The 21375-nt window shown below is 46.9% G+C and overlaps 2 protein-coding genes across 8 annotated transcripts in view; one reads left to right on the top strand and one right to left on the bottom strand.

The window, feature by feature from the left end:
• UNK (unk zinc finger) overlaps nucleotides 1-14893 on the bottom strand; it is a 46834-nt gene extending 31941 nt beyond the window's left edge. For 5 of the 7 annotated variants that reach the window (XM_061366925.1, XM_061366930.1, XM_061366931.1 and 2 more), the window contains exon 1: nucleotides 13879-14001. In XM_061366925.1, coding sequence (XP_061222909.1) covers nucleotides 13879-13997 — 119 coding nt within the window. In that variant the 5' untranslated portion in view covers nucleotides 13998-14001. Of the gene's footprint in view, nucleotides 1-13878; nucleotides 14002-14567 lie in introns of those variants that run through there. The other 2 variants (XM_061366929.1, XM_061366926.1) reach the window with 2 other exon arrangements.
• Nucleotides 14894-18112: 3219 nt separating this feature from the next.
• LOC133219530 (histone H3.3A) lies at nucleotides 18113-19834 on the top strand. Its single transcript, XM_061366905.1, has 4 exons — nucleotides 18113-18239; nucleotides 18669-18810; nucleotides 18885-19038; nucleotides 19126-19834. Exons 2-4 carry the CDS (start codon nucleotides 18683-18685, stop codon nucleotides 19252-19254), a joined length of 411 nt encoding a protein of 136 aa, XP_061222889.1. The 5' UTR covers nucleotides 18113-18239; nucleotides 18669-18682; the 3' UTR covers nucleotides 19255-19834.
• Nucleotides 19835-21375: the final 1541 nt, after the last annotated feature.

Raw genomic sequence — 21375 nt, 5'->3', positions numbered from 1 at the left:
ATAATGGAAGGGTCAGTCATTATCTATGCAATAATTTACACTAGCAGGGGAACTATTAACTGTTTTTAATTACCAGTACCAACCAAACTCCCCAGGGCAGAGCAGCAGTTGGTAATGGATAATGGCAGCTACTTCCCCCTCTGCCCTGGAGGGACTGAGCTGCTGCGGGAAAGGAGATGGGAAAGGGAGGGAGAAAAAAAAGGACTTCCAAACACCACCAAAAAAAAAAAAAAAAAAGATTCAAACCAAACCAGAACAAACTGAGAAAGGTGGGGGTAGGGGAAGAGGAACCAAGGAGAAACTCTAATCCAGAAACTTCATGTTTAAACTCAACAATTGCAGCCTTGTCCTGGTCACATTCATTGCCTGCTGTGGCTTTGCGGCAGCTTTACTGCTGTGGCTCTGGTCAACCCATGGGCTCAAGCAGCTCGTACTAGAGAACACTGGGCTCCTGCCACATCCCAGGGCTGTACATGTCCTGCCAAACCTGACAGGAGCCACGCACACAGTGGCATGAGCTCAGTTCAGGAAAACGTGCTGGTAATGCACAAAGACAGCTGAGCTCCAAAATCCTCATTAAAAGCCTTACCTAAAACTCCCTGGAAGTGCTGGAAGATGCATGCTGATGCCAAGAGAGAAATCTCTGCTTTGTAACAGAGGGATCAGGAAGATCAGGGAGAGGAACAATACCAAGGAGCATGGAAACAAAAGAATTAAAAACAACTTTTCCAAACCCTCATTGCTTCTGTAATGCAAAGCCTGGCCCCCCTTCACTTCTGACACCTCCTGCACTACTTGCGGTCTTCATGTAGACCCCAAGGCAAGCTTCTCTCCTTTGCAGCCCTCCTCACTCCTCCCAGGTAATCCCCTTCCTGCCAAAACTCTTGGGCCCAAAGAGAGCAGGGAGGCTCACTGACAGGACCTGAACCTCCTGCAGCAGACAGAAAACCACTAGATAATTGTTTGGCTAATCCAGAGTAGGGCACTGCTTGTAAATGTAAGACAACGGTGAGATCTAACACCTGGCACCTGGATTTCCCATACGCATGGGGGTGTGTTTACACCATGAAACTGCTACAGCACCCTTAGCGAAAGCCTGCATAGGCAAGTGGTACCACTGCTGTGTGTCTGGTGTTACCTCAGTGCAAACCACAGACACCTTCTACACACCAGCAGGCACACCCTGCTCAACGTGCTGGCCATGGGGTTCCATCTCTGCAGCTTCTTGGTCACAAGAAATCGACCCAGAGAAGTGGCCCAGGCCACATTCTGACAGCACAGGCTCTGACTGTTTCTGCAAAGCCCAGCCTAATGTGGACACTTCACTTTGCTACTAGCACTAATATTAGAAATTACTGGTTCAAGGCTGTGTAACAATTCTTAGTAGAAGGCACTGTCCAAAACAGCCCACAGAGACAAATCTAACACAGAAATCTACAAATACAGTGTTTGGTTCTGTGTTTTTTATTTTAAACCAAGGTTTAAGGTTAAGATTTCAGGTATCAAGAAGAAAATGCTCTTCTGCTATTACCATTCACATCTTAGTCCCACCTGCCTCCTCACAGTGCAAGATCACACTGACAAAGATACGATTTCACCAGCACAGTACTACATGGGAATGCTGGGGACTTTTGTTGGCACTTTTTTATCAGTTCTGTCCTGCTGTTTCAGACAGGACTGCCCAAGGCCATAGACCTCTTTGTGTAGTTTCAGGTGGTCCCAGTTCACCTCACACTCTTCCTGAAAAGCACACCCTAAATGACAGAGGTCACTGCTCGACAGCTGTCCATCAGCTTTCCTTTGCTGGAAGCTCCTGCTGGCACCAATCTCTACCAACAGCAGCACAGAGAGAGTTATCCTAATTCGGTTTAGAAACAAAAAAAAAAATTAAGGAAATTAGAAAATCACCATCCTAGCTCTCAAGTTTATACTAATGGTTTGAGTGAACACAGGTAAGACTATCTGAATCAGGTAGTGCTTACCCAACAGACTGCCCAAAAAGGAGGCAGGAGTGTAAAACCGAGGAGAAAATACCTAACTCTAAGCACAAATGTTTCTATTTCAATAAGCTTCACCTATAGAAAATATTTCCAAAACTCCTTTGATTCATAAGCTTGAAGAGCCACCCCAATTCAAGAGGAAAAGAGCTGTCCATTTTAAATTAGCTCTCCAATTCATTTCACCCTCATAAAATTTTATTGCAAAAGATGGTATCAGACACATTTTACATAAGAAACTCATGACTCAATTATTTTATTTTACTGAACTGTGGTATTCCAATTGAAATGAGTCAGTAGTGCATGACAGAAGCTACTTATTCCAACAGGATACTCAATAAAAATCCTATTAATGCTCTTTTCATTTAATATATCATTATTGATAATGAAAACCCATGATATGCAGCTCTGACATTGCTCAGGAGGAGTTTTTGCTCTTGGGGGAAAGATGATATTCCATCAAAAGAGGAATATTAAGAAAAAAAAAGGGGGGGTGTTAAAGAACAGGGTCATTCAAAAATAATTTGGAGTAAGCATACCAGCATTCCCAGGATGTGTCACAAAATGCTGTCATTTCAAAGCTCTCTGACAGGGAACATAGTCTTCAGCTCCCAAGATTTCTTAGGTTTGGAGAGCACAAGAATGAAACAACCAATCTAACTTCACAGGAGTTGTAGTTTCTTGTTCCAAGGGGTAGGCACAAAGCAACCAAATCCCTCAACAGCCACAAGCTACTGACAGCCCGGGTTACAGCCTGCCTAAACCTCTACAAGGAGATGTTCGGCATCCTTCTAGTAAAAGCTGTAGTTAAAACAAGTCTCTTTTAATAAACAGTATTTTTCACTTGCTGGCAGATGTAATCGAATATGAAACAGAGCCTCACACGAATGAATGCTGAATATCAAACAATAACAAACACCCTTAGGAGCAATCTTAAAGGATTTCATCATGATTTCAGGAGAAGTTCTGAACAGGTTTCAGGTACTGTGCCTCACCACTACTGGATACGTCCCTTTTGACATATTTCATGGTATTTTCCTAAATAACCTCACAGACCTGACCAAACCCTCAGACTTCACACCAAGGCTTTTTCATATGCCATGCATCACTTGACACAAAACACAAACATCTCTCCCTGTATATCTCAACAATCAGACTATCTGCCTTTCCATACCCTCAACAGCCAGGTACAGTTCTGCAAACCTTGACCAGATCAGAAAGCATTTAAATCTCAAAGAAAAATATATAGATCACTTCACAAAAACCAAAGGCTGACTGTGAACATGGGAAAGAAGGATGAGGAAAAAGTTTCAGTTAGCTCACATCTGTCAAGAAGACAGACTTCACGTGTCCCAGTGTTTATCATCTAAATAAATTGAACCATCAACTGGAAAAAGGTCACACAGCACCGTGTGATTTTAAAGCTGTTAGATTTCCCCTTCTCCATTAGAGCTTGACAATAATGTCAGTCTAAGGGCAAACAAAGAAAGTGAGTTAGAGAGACTCATTAGGGATGCATGAAGTTGGGCTTGTTTGGCTGCAGAGGGTTTTTTTGGGGTTGTGTTTAGTGGTATTTTGTTGATTTTTTTTCTTTTAAGAGTTCATATAACTCATTGATCAAAATGTCAACTGTTCACATCCATAGCCCAAGACTCCCCCACTTTTCACTACAGAAATAGGCAAGCATCATTCACAAGTTCTCTTTTTCACAGAATTATAGAATTGTTTGGGTTGGAAGGAACCTTAAAGCTCATCCAGTTCCAACCCCTGCAATGGGCAGGGACACCTTCCACTAGAGCAGCTTGCTCCAAGAGCCTGTGTCCAATCTGGCCTTGAACACTTGAACACTGCCAGGGATGGGGCAGCCACAGCTTCTCTGGGCACCCTGTGCCAGCGCCTCACCCTCTTCTTCCTAAGATCTCATCTCTACCCCCTCTGTCAGTTAAAAACCATTCCTCCTTGTCCTGTCCCTACAGGCCTTGAACTCTTGAATGCTTCCAAATAAATGCTAAGGGTACTGCAGAAGCCAAAATACAAACTGCTAGATTACAAAAAACGAAGGATAACACACAGGTATAACAGTCATATCCAACAGGAACCTGATCACTACGGTAACTCTGGTTTTGGATTGCAAAGGAGATCATGGGGTGAACAATGCATCTAATTCAATTCAGCAAAAAGGAAAGAACTACACATGGCCAATACTTCATAGATAACAACTTTCAGTGACTGTAAAAGTTCTGCTAAAAATAACACATGTTGGCAACTATCAGAAATGATCAGGACATTTTTCAATTAGAAGAAAAATGTCAGACATAAACAGCTGTGTCTTGTCTACACCACAGTAAGAAAAAACACAGCAAGACACTACAGCATAGTGCCAGCCCATCACAGGAAGACAGCCTTGCACCAGCTTCAGGCAAAACATGGTTTCCACAAATACAGCAAAAATGGCTTTGAGATAAATACCATATTGTAGCTAAGTAGCTCAGCGATGCTGTTTTGATAAGGAAAGAAAAAAAAATGAAGGCTTTCAGCTTGGAGTTAATAAAATGAATGTTTATCACATTTGTGAACAGCCAAGACACCAGCTCCACTGAGCTCCAGTCTGCAGGGGTCAGGCGAAAGGTGCTTGGTCAGAATTCCCTTGAGCTGTGCATCCCTGGGGCTAGGCATGCCATGATTTTTATCATTCAAACCCGAGGAATAAACCGATTTCAGTCACTTTCCTGGTAGTGTGCCCTCTTTGGAAAGCACAAGCTTGTTGTGTCAGTGGACCATGAAATGCACATGGCCAAGCCATACCAACAAAACCCATTTTAAACACAAGTGTTTATTTACACAGAGCTTTCGCCTTTTTAATTAAAACACTCCAAGCACAGGTATATGCAAACATTTCACTGCACTACATTTCAGAGATGTTTCTTAAAAGCCATTCAACAAGATCCAGAACTCCGCATAAAGCCCCGAGTTTACATTTAGATTTCCTTGAGTTTGATCTTTTTTGTCCCCCTCCCAAATTAACTGTCCGTGAATATGTATTACATGACATGACCTCAAAATTAACCAAGTATTTAGACAGTTCATGCAATGTTTTAAATAGAAAGCCATTTCTTCCCCCAAGTTTAAATATCATATTTTCAATTTGATATTACTCATTTATGCAAACACCTAAAGCACACCTTCCTGGTTTCAAACATGGGGTCACCCTCAGCTGGGACAACCCTCAGCACTCCCTGGGCTGATTTTGGCTCTACAAACTATTCAGCCACTATTAATCCTTCCATACAGCACCTGTGTAAGTGCTGAGTCTAAGAAAACAGAATCATAAGGAAATAATTATTTTTCAGTAACATGCAGGTGGAGCTTACTGCATCCAGACAGCTGCACACAGGTTTATACCTGGTTTAATTGCCAGTACAATATATCAACATGTGTTTCAGTATAAGCACTTATATTTTACTGCTAATGACTTTGCAGAAACATCTTTCCAAGGACCTGTCTATTATGGTCAGCTTATGTCCAGTTAAATTTTTCTGATTTATATTAACTGGATTGGATAGATGGTGCTTTTCTATCCTTGTATTAGTGCCTGTGGCCTCAGACACATGGAGAAAGTCTGCAGAAAGGTGGAATTTGAGTAGAGTTAAACGTGTTGGGTTTGCTGCACTAGACTACAATGAATCAAGGTCTGATTAACACGCTGATGTCCTGGGCTGTAAAAATTAATGTTCCAGCTTCCAGTTAAGTTCTACACTCTGTACTTCTCTCCCCACCAATTCAGTCACTAAGAAAGCCTTCCCAGGACCAGCAGCTGTAGAAGCATTAGTAAGGGCTGTGAAAAGGGCTGGGCTGTTTTAAAACTTGTGTTACTCACTCTGCTAGTTCCCTACAACAAAAAAAAAAAATATCCCACATGCAAGAATTTGTAAAGGCTAATTCAGAAAAAATATTATTTCCATACAAGACACTACATAGCTGAGGTTTACAGTTATAGATCTTTATGAGCATTTTTAGGCAGCTGACCCTTAACATCTTGTCTTACACGAGGTGCTTCAGAAATAGAGCACAGTAGCCCTCTTTCTCCTGGCCACACCAAGAACCTTTATGATTTAACAAACAGCTCATTGCTAAATTGCAGCCCCATTCTCACAACAGTTTCAAGACAGTGCATGAACTGGATGAAGGTCTTATACTTACACTGGACCAACACCAGAAAACCAAAAGTCCATTAAGAAGTGACAGGTCTGTAGTGCCCTCACCCAGACCAAGCTGTATCTGAAAACAAAATGGCATCTGCTTCTTCTTAGGTGAAATGCCAACTAGCCTTGCAGCAGCCTCTTTGGAAAGGCTTACATTTGTGAACAGATGTTTTCTGTGGTGAATTTGAAATAAAACACAGTGATTATCTAATGAGCATGAACCTGTCTCCCATAACACACGTGCCAGCACAAAGATAAAAACCAGCACTTATTAGCTGATTTTGAAAAATCAATGTTAGCCATTCATTTTATTTTCTTTTCCAGTCAGCACTCACATCAGACTTTATCTGTGGCTGCTACAGCCCTGCAGGCTTTCTCAACACTCCGTAAGGCAGGGACCCCTCAGAATAACCTTATCTAGGTGTTCCTGCTCCGGCAGGGGGATTAGACTGGATGATCTTTTGAGGTCCCTTCCAATCTCTAACATACTGTGATACTGTGATACTGTAATAAAAGTCTACGCACACAGACTGGTCCAAAGAAGCACCATGACATGTCCAACATCAGACCATGTGTCAGACAGGGACCCTGACATCTGGGTGCATGCCAGCTCTTCACCACAGGGAATGCGGTCAGATCCCAGGCTATACCACAACTTCTCATCTTTCATTTTGACTACTCAATCCCTGAATAAATCTGGTGGCACTCTGAAGATATATTACATGTGCAAGCCATTTTATTTGGTTTGTTGTTGTGAAGCTGCATGACTGCCCTGGGGCATCAGCTGGTTTTATTTCTGCTATGATGGTGAATATTTAAGTGTTATTAAGGAAAGCTCACAGTCTATTGAAAATCAGAGGAGAAAAATCACCTCTGAGCATATTGGGTGTGGATTGACAACTTCTTTTTGAACTGTGGTGACATGCTGAAGACAAAGGATAGCAAGTAAAAAAATACTTTAATGACGATTTTTGCAGCTATTAATCAGGTATAGTTTGAAGAATCTATTTCCCTTTCCATAGGTGCATGACTGCTTATTAATCTGAAGAAATTCTAGGCATACAATGATAAAAAGCAATTCGACCTTAATTTCTTAACTGTAATAAACAGTGCCACCATTCTTACTAAGCCAGTATGCTCTACTGAAATGTATTTACAGTTTCTGACCAACAGATAGCTAGGGATGGCCCTGGATTTTTCCTGCCCAACCAGAAACTCAGTATAACCTTCCCTTCTTCCCATGTTCTGACAACTATAACCAATTAAATGTCTCCGAGTTTTAACAAGAGGTATGAACCAGACCAGTGTCAAGCATTTCAGTGAACTAGCACTGTTATTGCCATCACTGCATTTTAGTACTTAAAATATTTCTTGCAAAGAAAACCCAGGACTTTTCTTGTTGTAACAATTAAGGTTTACCTAAAAGAACACTATTGCAGGGTGAGGGTGTATGAAGACAGCCTGCAACAAAGCCAAGAAGAGAAGAAATTGTCTGTATTCATTTTAAGGGAACATTCATTCCAACTGATATTTCAAAGGTCAAACTGGTATTAACTGCACTGATCAAAATACACAAGACATAGCTGAGAAAATTATCACAAGCATCTAAATTGGCTGTCATCACCAGGTGGAGTCTGAGGAAGTACGAGCCTTCAGCATCTCCTTACATACCCTTCTGGTGAGGAGGATTCGTAGTTTTGATTGCCCTGATACAAAAGACAAATTCTCAATAAAGTAGAGGAAAAAAAAAGATAGCTAAGAAATTCATTCATTTAGGACACAAGGGGAACTGCTGCCTGGTTGGCTGTGTGTGTGCATAGGGCACAGCTTTCAGCTATGTACGTGATCTGCAAGTGATGTGTTGAACATTACAAGAAGTTTACGGAGTATATAAAGACTTTATAAGATGGAAACTTCTGTGACTGTCTTACTCTCACAGTCCACAATTTTAACAAAATTTAAGGAGATTTTAAGGAGGAAACCGACACAATATTAAAAAAAAGCAACAACAATAGAAAAGATAAAAAAAAAAATCTTATACTCAGTTTAGACATCAGTGGTTCCATGAAGGAAAAGGATGGACCACATAACTGGTAACTTCCCACCATCTCTTTTAACCCTGTCTCTCATTTTCAAAAAGATTCATGAAGTTTTTGAAAAGCAAGAAGCTAACAGAAGGAACAAAACATGACCTCAGCATCCTCTGAAAACGAACTTAGCTCCTGGGGTCCTGATGAGCAGGTTCTCACAAGCTTCAATGCTGCAATTTAAGACATTATTGCTTCAGCTCTTTATTTTGCTCCTCTCTTAGAAATCACAGCTCCTATCAGAGCTAACAGAAGGGAGAGTTGACCTGCTCTCCAGCTGCCCCAGTTCCCAGCCTGGTGTATTAATACAGTCTACCAGTGACAGCTGATTCCAATATGTCACACAATCAGCGTAATTAACTGATGTCCTGACACATTCCTGCCACGTTGGTGTAGGGCAGAAACATCCTGCAAACAGCTAGGCAGAAATGCAATGGAAGATCTTCCAGAGGACATTGGTCAGACCCTTTGTAAAAGAAGACTGCACATTGCAGCTGCTCATAGAAGTTAGAAAAATCTATTCTGGTGTAAAGAAGAAATCTGAATAAAACAAAATGCTGAATCCCAACAGAATTTGCTCTAAAATAAAGCCAAACAATATTTAAATAATAATAATAAGGCAATACATAAACCTACAAAATGAAAAAATGTGTATACTGGGAAACTCAAAATTCCAAGGTTTTCTATAAGAATTATTAATTTTGTCTGCCATGCCACAGAAATTATCCTATATGATAATGTAAGCAATGTATAAGACTTAACATGGTCCTTTTTTTTTTTTAAATCAAAAAAGTCAAAACAACAGTTTTCAAAGTTGGAAAAATTCTCCATAAGTGAGTCCCTCTCCTCTTTCACAGGATTTGTGATTTTTGAAGTATCAACCATGGCTGGACCAAAGCTAATTCTGAAAATCTCAAAGCAGAACATAAAGCTTTTCATTCAGCAAAATATTTCTATGCCACTGATAGAGCAAATTCCTTGTCACTTCTGATGCCTAGAAGTACTCACTTATTAAGTGTAAACGTAGCAAGCAGCTCCAGCCCCACTGCAATGCAAGGGAGGAAACCCCTCGCTGCCTCCACATGCACAGTAACCAGCAGGACAGCACAGTCCTGCGCTGATAGGGGCCCAATGACCCTCACAGTGGAGGTTTTTAACACTCCTCCTTTGATGACCATAGCATTTGGAGCATTATTTTCCAGTGTGCATACTGTGAAGGCAGCCCTTCCTGTTCACGCTCCAGTGATTTATATTTCCAACTTCCCATAACAGTTTGTGGTGGCATGCATTTAGTGAAGTTCACACTGACTTAAAAACCAGCAATAAAAACCAGTTTATACTTCCCTCGTAAGCTGACATTTACAGGTTGTGATGTAGTAGACCACCAGCAAGTCTCTTGTTGAGAAATACTGACTTTCCCTGCGCTTTACTAACAATCTCCAACCAGATCTGAAACCTAACAATGCATGGAGGTTTTTTTGTTTGGTTTTGGTTTGATTTGTTGTTTAAACAACAGGGCTAGTTTCTATTTTTGTATCAGTCCTATCAGCTTATTGATCTAAGGGCTGTCATCAGTAAAACCAAAGCAGAATTAGGACAATGGTTTGTTCATTTAAGAGTCCTGGTGGTTTAAAAAGAAAAACAAAAGGTTTGTAAGAAGTGTTTCGAAACCCTAAATGTATCTGCTAGTTGTGAAGACCACCCATATCAAGAATATCAAAAGTATAACCTAACAGACTACTCAGACACTAAGGGCTCTAGAAGAGCAAAGCCACTTACAGGAAAAAAGAAAAAAAAAAACAAGAATGCTGAAAACATGTTAGCTACCCATCTGGTTTTTGGTTTTCTTTTCACAGTCAGTCAGTCTGCACATTTGAGATCGGATATGCTGTGTCTGCCCTGATAGCAATAAGACACCGTCCACGTATAAGGAGATAAGGATTACTCTACAAATGCTTCAAGGTGTGTTTCTGTGTGCCATTGGTTTTGAGTAAGAATTTTAACAGAAAGATTTTGAGATAAATAAGACTTCATTGTAATCCAAGCCCAACTATTATCTTTCTGTTCTTATTTCTTCTTCCCCTCTATTTCCATCACTGTCCTTATCAGTTTCTATTTAAGGCCGAGAAACCACCACACAAGGCACTACTCAAAAACATGCGGATACAAAACTGTCTTTGATTTAGCATAACTAAAGCATTGCACCAACCTGATTTTCATCCCCACTTAAGATGCCCTTCACTCAAGAGCACTAGTTCTTCTAACTCTGGCTGGCATCTAAAGGGTTGCAAGATAAAGCCTGGGTGTCACTAACACAACAGAATGACCAGCTGTGGAGATGCAGTTCTAGCACTACACAGGTACTAACCCTTCAGGAATTTCCCACAGTTCCTCCAGTCATGTAAAAAGAAAGACAGGGGGTTTTTGCATTTTATGCTGCAAAGGCATAACCACAAAGCTTATTTTGCTGTAGTACAAAGGATGTGCTCCCAGGCATCCTGGTCCAGCAGTGGAGTGAGGGTATGTACAGCCTGCAGGGACACAGAAAACTGGAGTTTATTTACAGGGTGGCTGCTCACATTTAAGATGGGCACTCACAAGAGAATCATGTTTAGTAACAATGATCTGGGTTATGCCCAGCAAATCTTTGTCCCAGCGAGTTTATCACCTAAATCAGAGTATCTTCAATGCTGCTTTTGAGCACGTGTATTTTGCATGGACTAGAATGAAGGCACTCTTTGTTTTTTTATTAAATAGGTTGATTTCTCTTCACCTGAACATTTGCTTTCCTGCATAGTATTGAGCTGTTTGACTTCCTGGTGAATGCAGTGAACAAAGAACTGCCCAGCTTTCACCTACCTAAATTCTGCCAGATCAATAAATACCCAAGCAGTGGATACACTCTTTAGGTTCACAATTAAAGACTTCAGCCTGACTGAAAACCAGTGAAGATGGCAACAGCCAAATGGACAGACTGTACCAAAACAAAAGCATGCCACAGTATCCCGTGTCTACAACTGACAAGAGACTGATGGCTTGCTTTCAGTTTCTCTGAACTCAGCCTCTACCCACATTTGCAGATAACACATCAGGGGTAGATTCATATAGAAAGAACCACGTCAGCTAGAGCTAAGACATGGTGCAAAGTCAATACTTAGTTGAGGTTTGACAGAGTGTCCCCAAACCAAATCTATTTCCCACTACAAGCTACCAGCTCACCCCTGCAGAGCCCATCCCCTGAAGCAGATCAAAGCTGTACTGGCCTCAGGTACCCGAAGAACAGCCTCAGCCCCTTGTTCTGAGGAGCACAGTGATCTCATCCCACAATGAACAGCCACAGGAAGAAACTTCTGATGCAGCAACCCAGACACAACACAACCGCAACTGCTGAGCACCTCATTGCTTATTTGAGTTCTACCAACGGGATAGGAGGTCCCCAGATGAGGAACACACCATTCATAATTAAATAGCAAAGCCTGGCATATACCTGAGTGACTCAGTCTCCAGAAGAACTGAGCTGCCCACTACAACTGCTACCAAGCACAATCAAAGGGTCTTTTTCTGAGCTCCTCTCCTGCTAACAAACACTGCAAAGGTGTGAGACAGCATCACTAATTCTATTTTTTTCCCCCAGATTTTCTTTTGCTGAACATCTAGAACAGACACAAAGGCTTCCTGACAAGATCTAGAACTGCAGTTCAAAGTACCTAACAATCTCATGAAAATAATACCAAGAGTTTAGAAACCAACCCTAATACAGAAAATTGAATGCTTCCTAACAAATACAACCAAAACTTCCTAAGACGAGATCCCCAGCACCAGATTGCCTATCCTCAGGGAACAGCAAAGTATGCAGATAATTAAGCTTACTTCAGTTTATAAGTCGTAACCTTCATGTCATTTTTTGGAAACAAACTATATTTAAGGAATAAAAAGGAAGGAAATATTTACATTTTGACAACATACAACTTGTTCATATGAACAACCACCAAGTAAGTTCCCATATGTTATCAGAAGGAGGTTTACAGTATGATGTGACCTAGTTAACAAATCCAAGACTTTCAAAGTATGGCTTAGATCCCGCTGTTAGCACTCTGCAGCCCACAAAATGTCCCTCAATTATGGTTCTCCAGCTTCTCCACAACTGTTTTCACTGAAATGTTATTAGCATCCATCTGAAACTACATGGGTTGGCCACTGGAAAGAAGGTAACAGCACTACCACCCTTGTTACACACTATCCCTTTTTCCTCCTCTGTCCTTTTCAGCTACCTTGTCATGATCTTCCTTCTCCTCCTATTTCTCAAACTCCTTCTTTCATTGTTTCTTTCCTAACCTTTGATATCCTTGTTTCCATGGTCATGTTTAGCCATATTATCACCTTCACCTTCCTCTACCTAGTGTACTTACAATCTTGCTACAATCCCATCACCTTGCCACCTGGGTTTTTTCCTTCCTCGCTTTTGACTGATTGTTTTTCTGTTGTCCATGTCACTTCAGCTCCAAGGGCAGGTCATGTTCCCTCTCTTACCACTACAGCAATTGCCCTAGTGGACTCCTTCATGCCATTTTCTCCTATAAACTTTCTGTCAAACTTTGATTGCAGACACCACCAGGAATAATGTAACCTGAGGCTGTGACAGAGGGGAGACTGAGCTGAGCTCTTAGGCAGAAGCTCTTGCCTGTGAGGGTGCTGAGGCGCTGGCACAGGGTGCCCAGAGAAGCTGTGGCTGCCCCATCCCTGGCAGTGTTCAAGGCCAGGTTGGACACAGGGGCTTGGAGCAAGCTGCTCCAGTGGAAGGGGTCCCTGCCTGTGGAAGGGGTTGGAGCTGGGTGAGTTTTAAGGTCCCTTCCAACACAAATCAGTCTGGGATTCTACCACTTGCCAGCCCCCTGAAGATCATAAGATCTTTATGATGGACGTAGAACCTAGAAGCCCTCATTCTGTCACAGACTCACTATTCTGGACAGCCTGAAGGAAGAGGAAGTCATATAGCCTCTGATCCCTGCATTGGTTATACAGATCCATGCCTCTGAAGCTCTTCTTATTCTGTGAACTATAACGTGGAAACAGGGAAGAAATCCATCAGCAACTTTATGAAAACACAAACTAAAGCAACTCAAACCGCACTCAGAACCTGCCCTTCTCATTTTGGGTGGGGGCATCAACACAGGCAGGAGATACGGGTAATTTGTGCATTTTTTCTGTATTTGGACAACACCCTAAAGCGATAAGGGAAGACAGCTTGGCACATGCATTTTGGTCGTAAGGAACAGTCCCAAACTTTTTTCTTTTAAGGACAGGGAACATATGACCTATTTCCACCCATGCCCATCACTAGCTCATCCTTACAAAGACAACACTCACTCCCAATTCACCCACTGTCCTTAGCGCTAAAGAAGAACCAAGCATCACCACCACAACTTCCAACCCAAAGAAGTATTTGCAAACCAAGCACATACAGCACAAGTTCCAGGAGGTCATGCACCCCTTGTACAACACAGTGAAATTCTGGTTTTTGTTTAGGGAAGACACATACTAGGAATAAGCCTTCATGGCGGCACCATCTCCAGCAACAGAGGCAACACACACCAACTTGTGCTTCCTTCACCACAGTCACACAGAAGCAGTGTGAGGAAAGGTGAGAAGAGGGCATGCACTTCCAGGATTTTCATGTAACGTTCCCCACGGAGGACATTTCCCACAGCCATGTGAAGCGTGGAAGTATGCCCATCCTGAGGACGGACCCCTGGAACCGTCCCTCACAGGGAGCAGGGCTCGGCCCCTGAAAGCCAAAGGGCAGCACCGGCCTCCTCACTGCCCCCTCCTTAGGCAGGCACCTGAAGACAACCCGGACTCCTCCGGGAGCCGAGGCAACGGCACGAGGATACGCAGACCCCAACACCCCTGAATGCCTGGCACCTCCACACCCGAGGGGACACCCGCGTGGGCCGGGAGAAAGGGCCACTACCGCGGTGTGCGGGCACAGGCCAAGGGGGACGGCGGCGGGGCCGGGGTGCGATGGCGGCCACAGGGGCCGGACCCCCACGAGCCCCAGGTCGGGCCGAGCTGCCGGAGCCCCGGAGAGTCACCCGCGGGGGGGAGGGGGAACCACACAACCCGCGCCCCGCCCCTCCCCCCCCCGCCGGCCGGTTGGGGCCGGTTCCAGCCGGTGCCGCGCGGGCTGGCGGCGGGTCTCCGTGCGCGCGTGCCGCACGCCGCCCGCTGACGTCAGGCGCGTGTTGGCGCGCGGGCGGGCGGCGGGGAGCTCCGCTACGTACGTGTAGTGCTGCGGCTTCTCGGGCTGCGCCTGCAGCGCGCTAGCGGCGCTCGCCGGGCCGGCCGCGGCGGGGCCGCTCGCCACCGGGCCCTTGGACATGCCTCCGGCCTTCCGCCGCCGCCGAGCAGACCTTTATTATTCACTCTGCGCGGTCCGCACGGAGGGCGCCGCGCGCAGGCGCAAACACCGCCACCGCCATTGCCGCCCCGGTGCGCGGGGCGGGGTGGGACTTGTAGTCCCGGCGCGCGCCCGCTCTCCGCCAACCCGGGACGTGGCGGGCGGCGGCTTCCGGGCGGCGGGACCACAACTCCCAGAGGCGCCCCTCGGCGGCGCGGGCCGTGCTTCCGGCCGCGCGGGGCACGACGGGACTTGTGGTCTGAGGTGGCGCGGGCAGGGCGCCCCCCAGCGGTGGGGCAGGACCGCGCTCTTCGCGAGGCTCCCTCAGGAGGACTGTCCCCAAGGAGCGGCCACCGAGCCCCGGAACAGCACCGAGCGTCAGCCCGGTGCCTCCAGGCAGGCATGGAAGGCTGTGGAGGAGGCTGGGGAGTTATTTGTGGCAGGCAGCCTCACTTCCTTCCTTCCCCTGCCACAGGGACTGAGCGTGGACCGGGAGCGCGGTGTCCCAGCCAAAGGGTTATTTTAGTGTTGACATCTCTCATTGCTCCATGGCCTTCCCCACCCACTGGACAACACCGGCCAGTTCCCGAGGAGAAGGAAGAGAAGGAGGAGGAGGGCCCAACGAGCTGTGTGGAAAACCTACCTCTGAGTAGGTGACACCAAAGCCCCCTGGCTGCTGTGTCATCAGAAGATCGCACGGGGTCCCTTGCCCTCCCCCAGGAGAAAATCCCCCCCACCCCAAAGGAGGAAGGTCTGAGGAAGCGGCTGAATTCCCATGTGAAGAGCTTCCTCCATAAATTAACTTCTCTCCTGAGGCAGGAAATGATATGAGTTTCTTTTAATAGGACTTTGATCTCTTGGGCTTCACACAGAACCACTTCCCTCGCTGGAATCCTCTAGCTGTGTGGTAAAGGGCAACAAGGGTTTCTAAGGCAAACACCTCTTTTTAACTCTGCTAGTATGCACGGGGTGAACAATGTTAATAATAAACTTCCATCTGCATGCTGCCTGTGCAGCTGGTTTGGGGGGGGAAATAACTTTTTTAATTCCCATTTACACCAATTCCACTGCTACTGTGGGCAGGCTTTTCCTGGGGTAATTAGTGGCTTATTCCCCTGTGTTTACTCAGATAACTCACAGGATCTCAATATGTTTTTACTCATCTAACAACCCTCCACAGGACGCTGAAGCACTATAATTAAGCAGCTCTTGGTCAAGTAGGACAACTTTTGGTAAGTCAGTAACATGTGGAGGTATTTCAGGTAATATCTACGCATGCACACCTGAATACCCAAAATCCAATTCCTCAATGAACTGGATGAAAAAACCTTTAATTAGGGACAAATCGCACTGACAATGCTGTCAACGTTCTTGGGTTCAGAAACTGAAGGCTCAAATCCTCAGCAATGTGGATTCCACAATCCTCTTCCACTTCTCTTTGTTTCACAGCTGGGACAACCCAACGTGTTCTGCTGAGCAACATGTGCCCTGGGTGCATTGCCTTCCATCTTCACACAGGTCCTTGCTGAGATTTCCTTGCTTTGGCATTTCCACGTATACCTTTCCCTCAGCCTGTTTCATCCGCAAGGCTGCAGCACAGCTTTCCTCCATTCTCCAAGAGAGATTAATCTAAACTATCTCTAAGAAGAGGAAGCAGCCATTGCTGTGAAAACACAGGAAATATCTAAGGAGCGACTGGTAACAAACACTATGCACCAGTCTCCTAGTGCCAGTGACAGCAGAGAATGCTCTTAAAAATAATGAATTTAATTTTTGGTATACTGGTAGCATCAGAACCGGTTCCTAAATTTTTTTCCTAAGCACCAATGGCTCAAATGAAGGGAATTCTTTGCTTCTTATTTTCTAAAACACGTACAATGCAAATGATTATTCACATCCAGCTCCCGAGCCATTCCACCGACAGGCAGCTTTTTCTCTCTGAGAAATAATTCACATTTTCCTTTACAGCATTGAGAATTAACCGGACAAACAAGGACCAGAAGCAGAGGGGGATGTGCCAGAGCATCCTCCAGCAGCCCTGGCCTGGCACACGTGACAGCCCTGTTGCACCATGCAGGTGCACAGTTGCTTGACTTACCCAAAAGGCAGAGAAGCAAGAGATGCGCTCCCTATGTGCCGAGCTACTGCACTGTGGCAATCCTTGCTTGCCTGGGAATCGGCCCCAGGGACTCACACATCCGGGGAGGATGCAAAACCTCATGGAAAGGCTGCGTGACAATGGCCACACTCCAGTTCGTGGAGCTCACTGACACCTTTGGGAGTGGTGGTTGAGCAACTGTCTTGTGTCCACTCCATGTTCCACGTGCAGGACACCTGGGACCTGTTCTTCCTGATTGTGGCTACCATCCTGCGGGGGCCAGGACCTGCCTCCACAGTTGCTTCAAGTGTGAAGTCAAACTTAAGCAACAACTTCCCCCCCCCCCCGAGACAATTGCCTTTTATCTTCCTACATGGTACCAACAGAGAACATGGACTCGCTTTCTACCTCCAATGAAACTTCACAGTTGGCTTAAGCAGTGAAGGTAACCCTGAAGCTGCTGGGATCTCGTGAGCAGAGGTGCAGAGTGAGAGAGCTCTGACGCCTGCCACTGCCCGGGCCAGGCTCCCAGCTGTGGCAGCCTTCCCCAGGCCAGCAGCTGGGCTCTCCCCGGCTTTTGGCCAGGGTCACAGATCCGCGGGGCGGCCCAGCACTAACCTAAGTCCCGAACACGCATCCCCAGGCTGCCACACCACCACAACCGAGCGGGAGACACAGACCCGCTGGAAGAGCCGACTCCCTTCGAAGGAGCTTTCCTCACCCTCACCGACGCTTGCGAGCGCCGGACGGAGGGGGGGAGTCACAGACCCCCTGCGAGCCGCTACACACCGGAGCCTCCCGCAGTTTCCCCAAGGCCGCTGCTTTCCGCGGCCTGCGCGCTGCGTATCCTAGAGTGGGACCCAGCACCCACCGCCCCTCCGGGCGGCCCCGCGACCCCCCGCCAGGCGCCTACACGCCGAGAAAAGCGCTTTGTGGCGAGGCGAGGGTCCGGGCAGCGGGCCGGGGAGGATCCCGAGGCCGCAAAGCGGCTCCCACAGCAGCCGCAGCCCGCCACTCGCCCGCTCCTATTGACTTCTCATTGTGGAGCTTTGCAACAAAGGGTAGGATCCAAATCCTGCCCCGTTTTGTCCAATCAGCGCGCAGGGCGCACACCCGCCAACGATTGGCCTCTTCTCTCCTCGCAGTACCCAATCAAACGGCTACTTTAACAACCAATCAGCGTCGGCGCATGCACCCAATCAGCGCCGAGGAACCAGAGCACGGCCTTTGTGTGTCGTTACGCCACGGCGCCGGCGGAGGTCCCGACCAACGGTAAGGCGCGCTGCTTCCAGGCATTGTGAGGTCACCGCGTCGTGTGCCGCCCCCAGTATAAGAAGTGAGTCTCGCCGGTGGAGTGGGCTCAGTGAGGAGGTGTTCAGCTGCGGAGAGGGTTGTTGTATTACCGGTACAGGCTTCGGTGCGCAGCGCGACCGGCACCGGCGCTTTCTTCTCGGAGCGGTAAGTGGCAGGTGCATTCCGTGGTGGGCGGCGGTGCCGTGAGGCTGCTGGCGGTTATGGTGCTGCTCGGAGCTGGGCAGCAGGCTGGGCCTTGCCTACGTGCCCCGAGTCACGGTTGGTGCCCATCCCCCCCCACCCGGGCGGCCCGAGAGGAAGCGGGGGGTGGCGTGACTCATTCCTCTTCCCCTGGGGCGGGGAGCGGCCAGGCCGCGGAGGCGGAGGAGCCGTAACTTACCTTCTCCCTGGGGACGCTGCTGGCCTCCTGCCCGCCTTGGTGGCGGGAGGAGGGGGTCGCTCGGCAACATCTGCCGCTGCCGGGACTGTAGGGGATTGGACGGGCGGGCGAGGGGGGCGGGGAGCGGGCCGCTGTGTGCCGGGCCTGAGCGCAGCGAGAGGCGGGCTCTGTGTCACGCGAGGTTGTGTCTGTAGGTGAGTGAAGAGAAATGGCTCGTACGAAGCAGACCGCTCGCAAGTCCACCGGGGGGAAGGCTCCGCGAAAGCAGCTCGCCACCAAGGCGGCCCGGAAAAGCGCCCCCTCTACCGGCGGCGTCAAGAAGCCTCATCGCTACAGGTAAGGCCGCCGGCGCGGCACGGCCCAGCGGTGCCGCGGCCCCTGCCCCGGCTCACCCGCTCCCTCTTCTTTAGGCCGGGCACCGTAGCTCTCCGTGAGATCCGACGCTATCAGAAGTCCACGGAGCTGCTGATCCGCAAGCTGCCCTTCCAGCGGCTGGTCAGAGAAATCGCACAAGATTTCAAAACGGACTTGAGGTTCCAGAGTGCAGCCATCGGTGCACTGCAGGTACTGCTGGTGGCCTGTGGGGCTGCGGTGCTGAGTGTGCCTCCCTGGGGGGTTCTAACGACGTTTCTTCTTGTCCTCTTGAAACAGGAGGCCAGTGAAGCATATCTGGTGGGTCTCTTTGAAGATACGAACCTGTGTGCCATCCACGCCAAGAGAGTCACCATCATGCCCAAAGATATCCAGTTGGCTCGCAGGATACGGGGGGAGAGGGCTTAAGTGAAGGCTGTTTTTATGGTGTTTTGTAGTAAATTCTGTAAAATACTTTGGTTTTGTGATTTTTTTTTTTTGTAAGAAATTGTTTATAATATGTTGCATTTGTACTTAAGTCATTCCATCTTTCACTCAGGATGAATGCTAAAAGTGACTGTTCACATAAACCTCAGTGATGTGAGCCATGTGGCTCCGGAGTGACAAGTTGCTAATATGCAGAAGGGATGGGTGATCTTATCTTGCTTCTCATGCATGTTTCTGTATGTTAATGACTTGTTGGGTAGCTAAACTTGTAAGGTACTAGAATTGATACAAATGTGTACAGGGTCCTTTTGCAATAAAACTGGTTATGACTTGATCCAAGTGTTTAACAATTGGGGCTGTTAGTCTGACCATGCATCACTGTGATCAAATGTGGACTTCTTCAGAGGGTGAAACTACAAGTCTTAACCACAGTGTAACTTACAGTTTCCTAAAAAAAAAAAAAAGTAAACCTGGCAGCTATAGAATACACTATGTGCATTTATAATAGCTATTTTATATATTGTAGTGTCAACATTTTTAAATTAAATGTTTTACATTCACATGTGAGGAGTCTTTGTCATTTGGTTTGTCTGGGCTTGAAAAAGCTGCCTTCTCCTCCTCCTGGCTCTGGCGTGTTGGTGGTAGGCACTTGTAATCCTGCACTGCTGCTCCCATAACTTAATTTTGTCTGCCTGCTGCCCTCAGAGGGGTTTGGAGGTTTTGCTGTGGCTCTTGGCTAGGGAGGGTGTAGAGGGGGAATGGCTGCACTGTCAGGCTCATGCCAGGCAGCCTTCAGGGGATTGTTGGGGATTTTACAAAGCTTGAGTGTGGGTCAGCAGTTCAGGCCCAACTCCAGGATTGAGCTGTTTTTTTTTCACCTCCTTTCCTGTAGATGCCAGGGAGGTTTATTTTGATGCTGTGACTGGGCTGCCTAGGGCAAACCCTACAGCTTCCTGGTGCTGGGTGTGTGGCTGCAGCCTGGCAGTTCTATGGGATCCAGCTGTGTGATTAAATCCCGGATAATGACAGCAGCTAGCATGGATGGCCTGCAAGGGGTAAAGCTAATTACACAACCTGGGAGCCTATGGGCTGCTGGGCAGACTGGGATGGGCATGCAGTAAGATTCTCATTTCCTATCTAAGCTTTTTTGATGAAAGAGGATTAAACTCAACCCTTTGCTCTAGCTCCTTGGGCTCTGCCAAGGCAGGTCTGGTTTTCCCAGCACAGTGCCTCTGGGAACAGCTATACTGTGTTAGGTGGTGGTGGAGGAAAGCTGCTCAGACTACATCTGGAAGACAGGTAATTAACATTTAAATTAAAGTTCAAGTCTGGCTGTCCTCAGTTGTTTAAGAACAGGCTGCACTAGTAAGACTGGAGTTGGCACAGGGAAAGGAGGCAGTTGGGCTACCTCATCTGGATTTATTGCTGTGAAACGGAAAGTGCCACAGCCAAAGTGGCAGCAGTGATAGTTACACAAGAGTGGGTGGTCAGTTGGCACCATCCCTGTGTGATTGTGCGCAGGCCAGCCTGGTCACAGCGCTGCTTTCCATCCAAAGGGTGTTTGATTGGAAAACAGCCTTGACTGGTGCTTTGGGTGCTGCTGGCAGGGGCTGGCCCACAGGAGCCTGGGGAGCTTAGGGCTGGAGCCAGGACTCTCCCTGATAAGATAAACCACTCCGTGTGCTCAAAACCTGCAGGTGGAGGAACAGGCACTTGCCATCCTGTGGCACCTACACATCCTCACCTATGCCCTTTCCTGCGCCGCTCCAAATGTGGGAGGAACATGCAGTTATGTACCACAGCCCTGCTAGAAACATCTTTTGTAAACAAGTGGTTTCCTCACTGCTAAACCTGCAAGGAAAGAAGATTTCCTTGCATTTATGTTGAATGCCTGAGAGGGATTCTTAATCAAGGCCTGTGGTGATAGGACAAGGGGTAATAGGTTCAAACTTAAACACGGGAGATTGAGATTAGACATAGGGAAGAAATTCTTCCCTGTGAGGGTGCTGAGGCGCTGGCACAGGGTGCCCAGAGAAGCTGTGGCTGCCCCATCCCTGGCAGTGTTCAAGGCCAGGTTGGACACAGGGGCTTGGAGCAAGCTGC

This window comes from Neopsephotus bourkii, unplaced genomic scaffold (genome assembly GCF_033783945.1).
Source record: "Neopsephotus bourkii isolate Nb327-2 ecotype Australia unplaced genomic scaffold, CSIRO-AGI_Nbou_v1 NB_1363, whole genome shotgun sequence".
Taxonomy (NCBI): Eukaryota; Metazoa; Chordata; class Aves; order Psittaciformes; family Psittacidae; genus Neopsephotus; species Neopsephotus bourkii.
The sequence above is the reverse complement of the archived record's forward strand: the minus strand, read 5'-3'. Positions and strand labels throughout refer to the sequence as shown.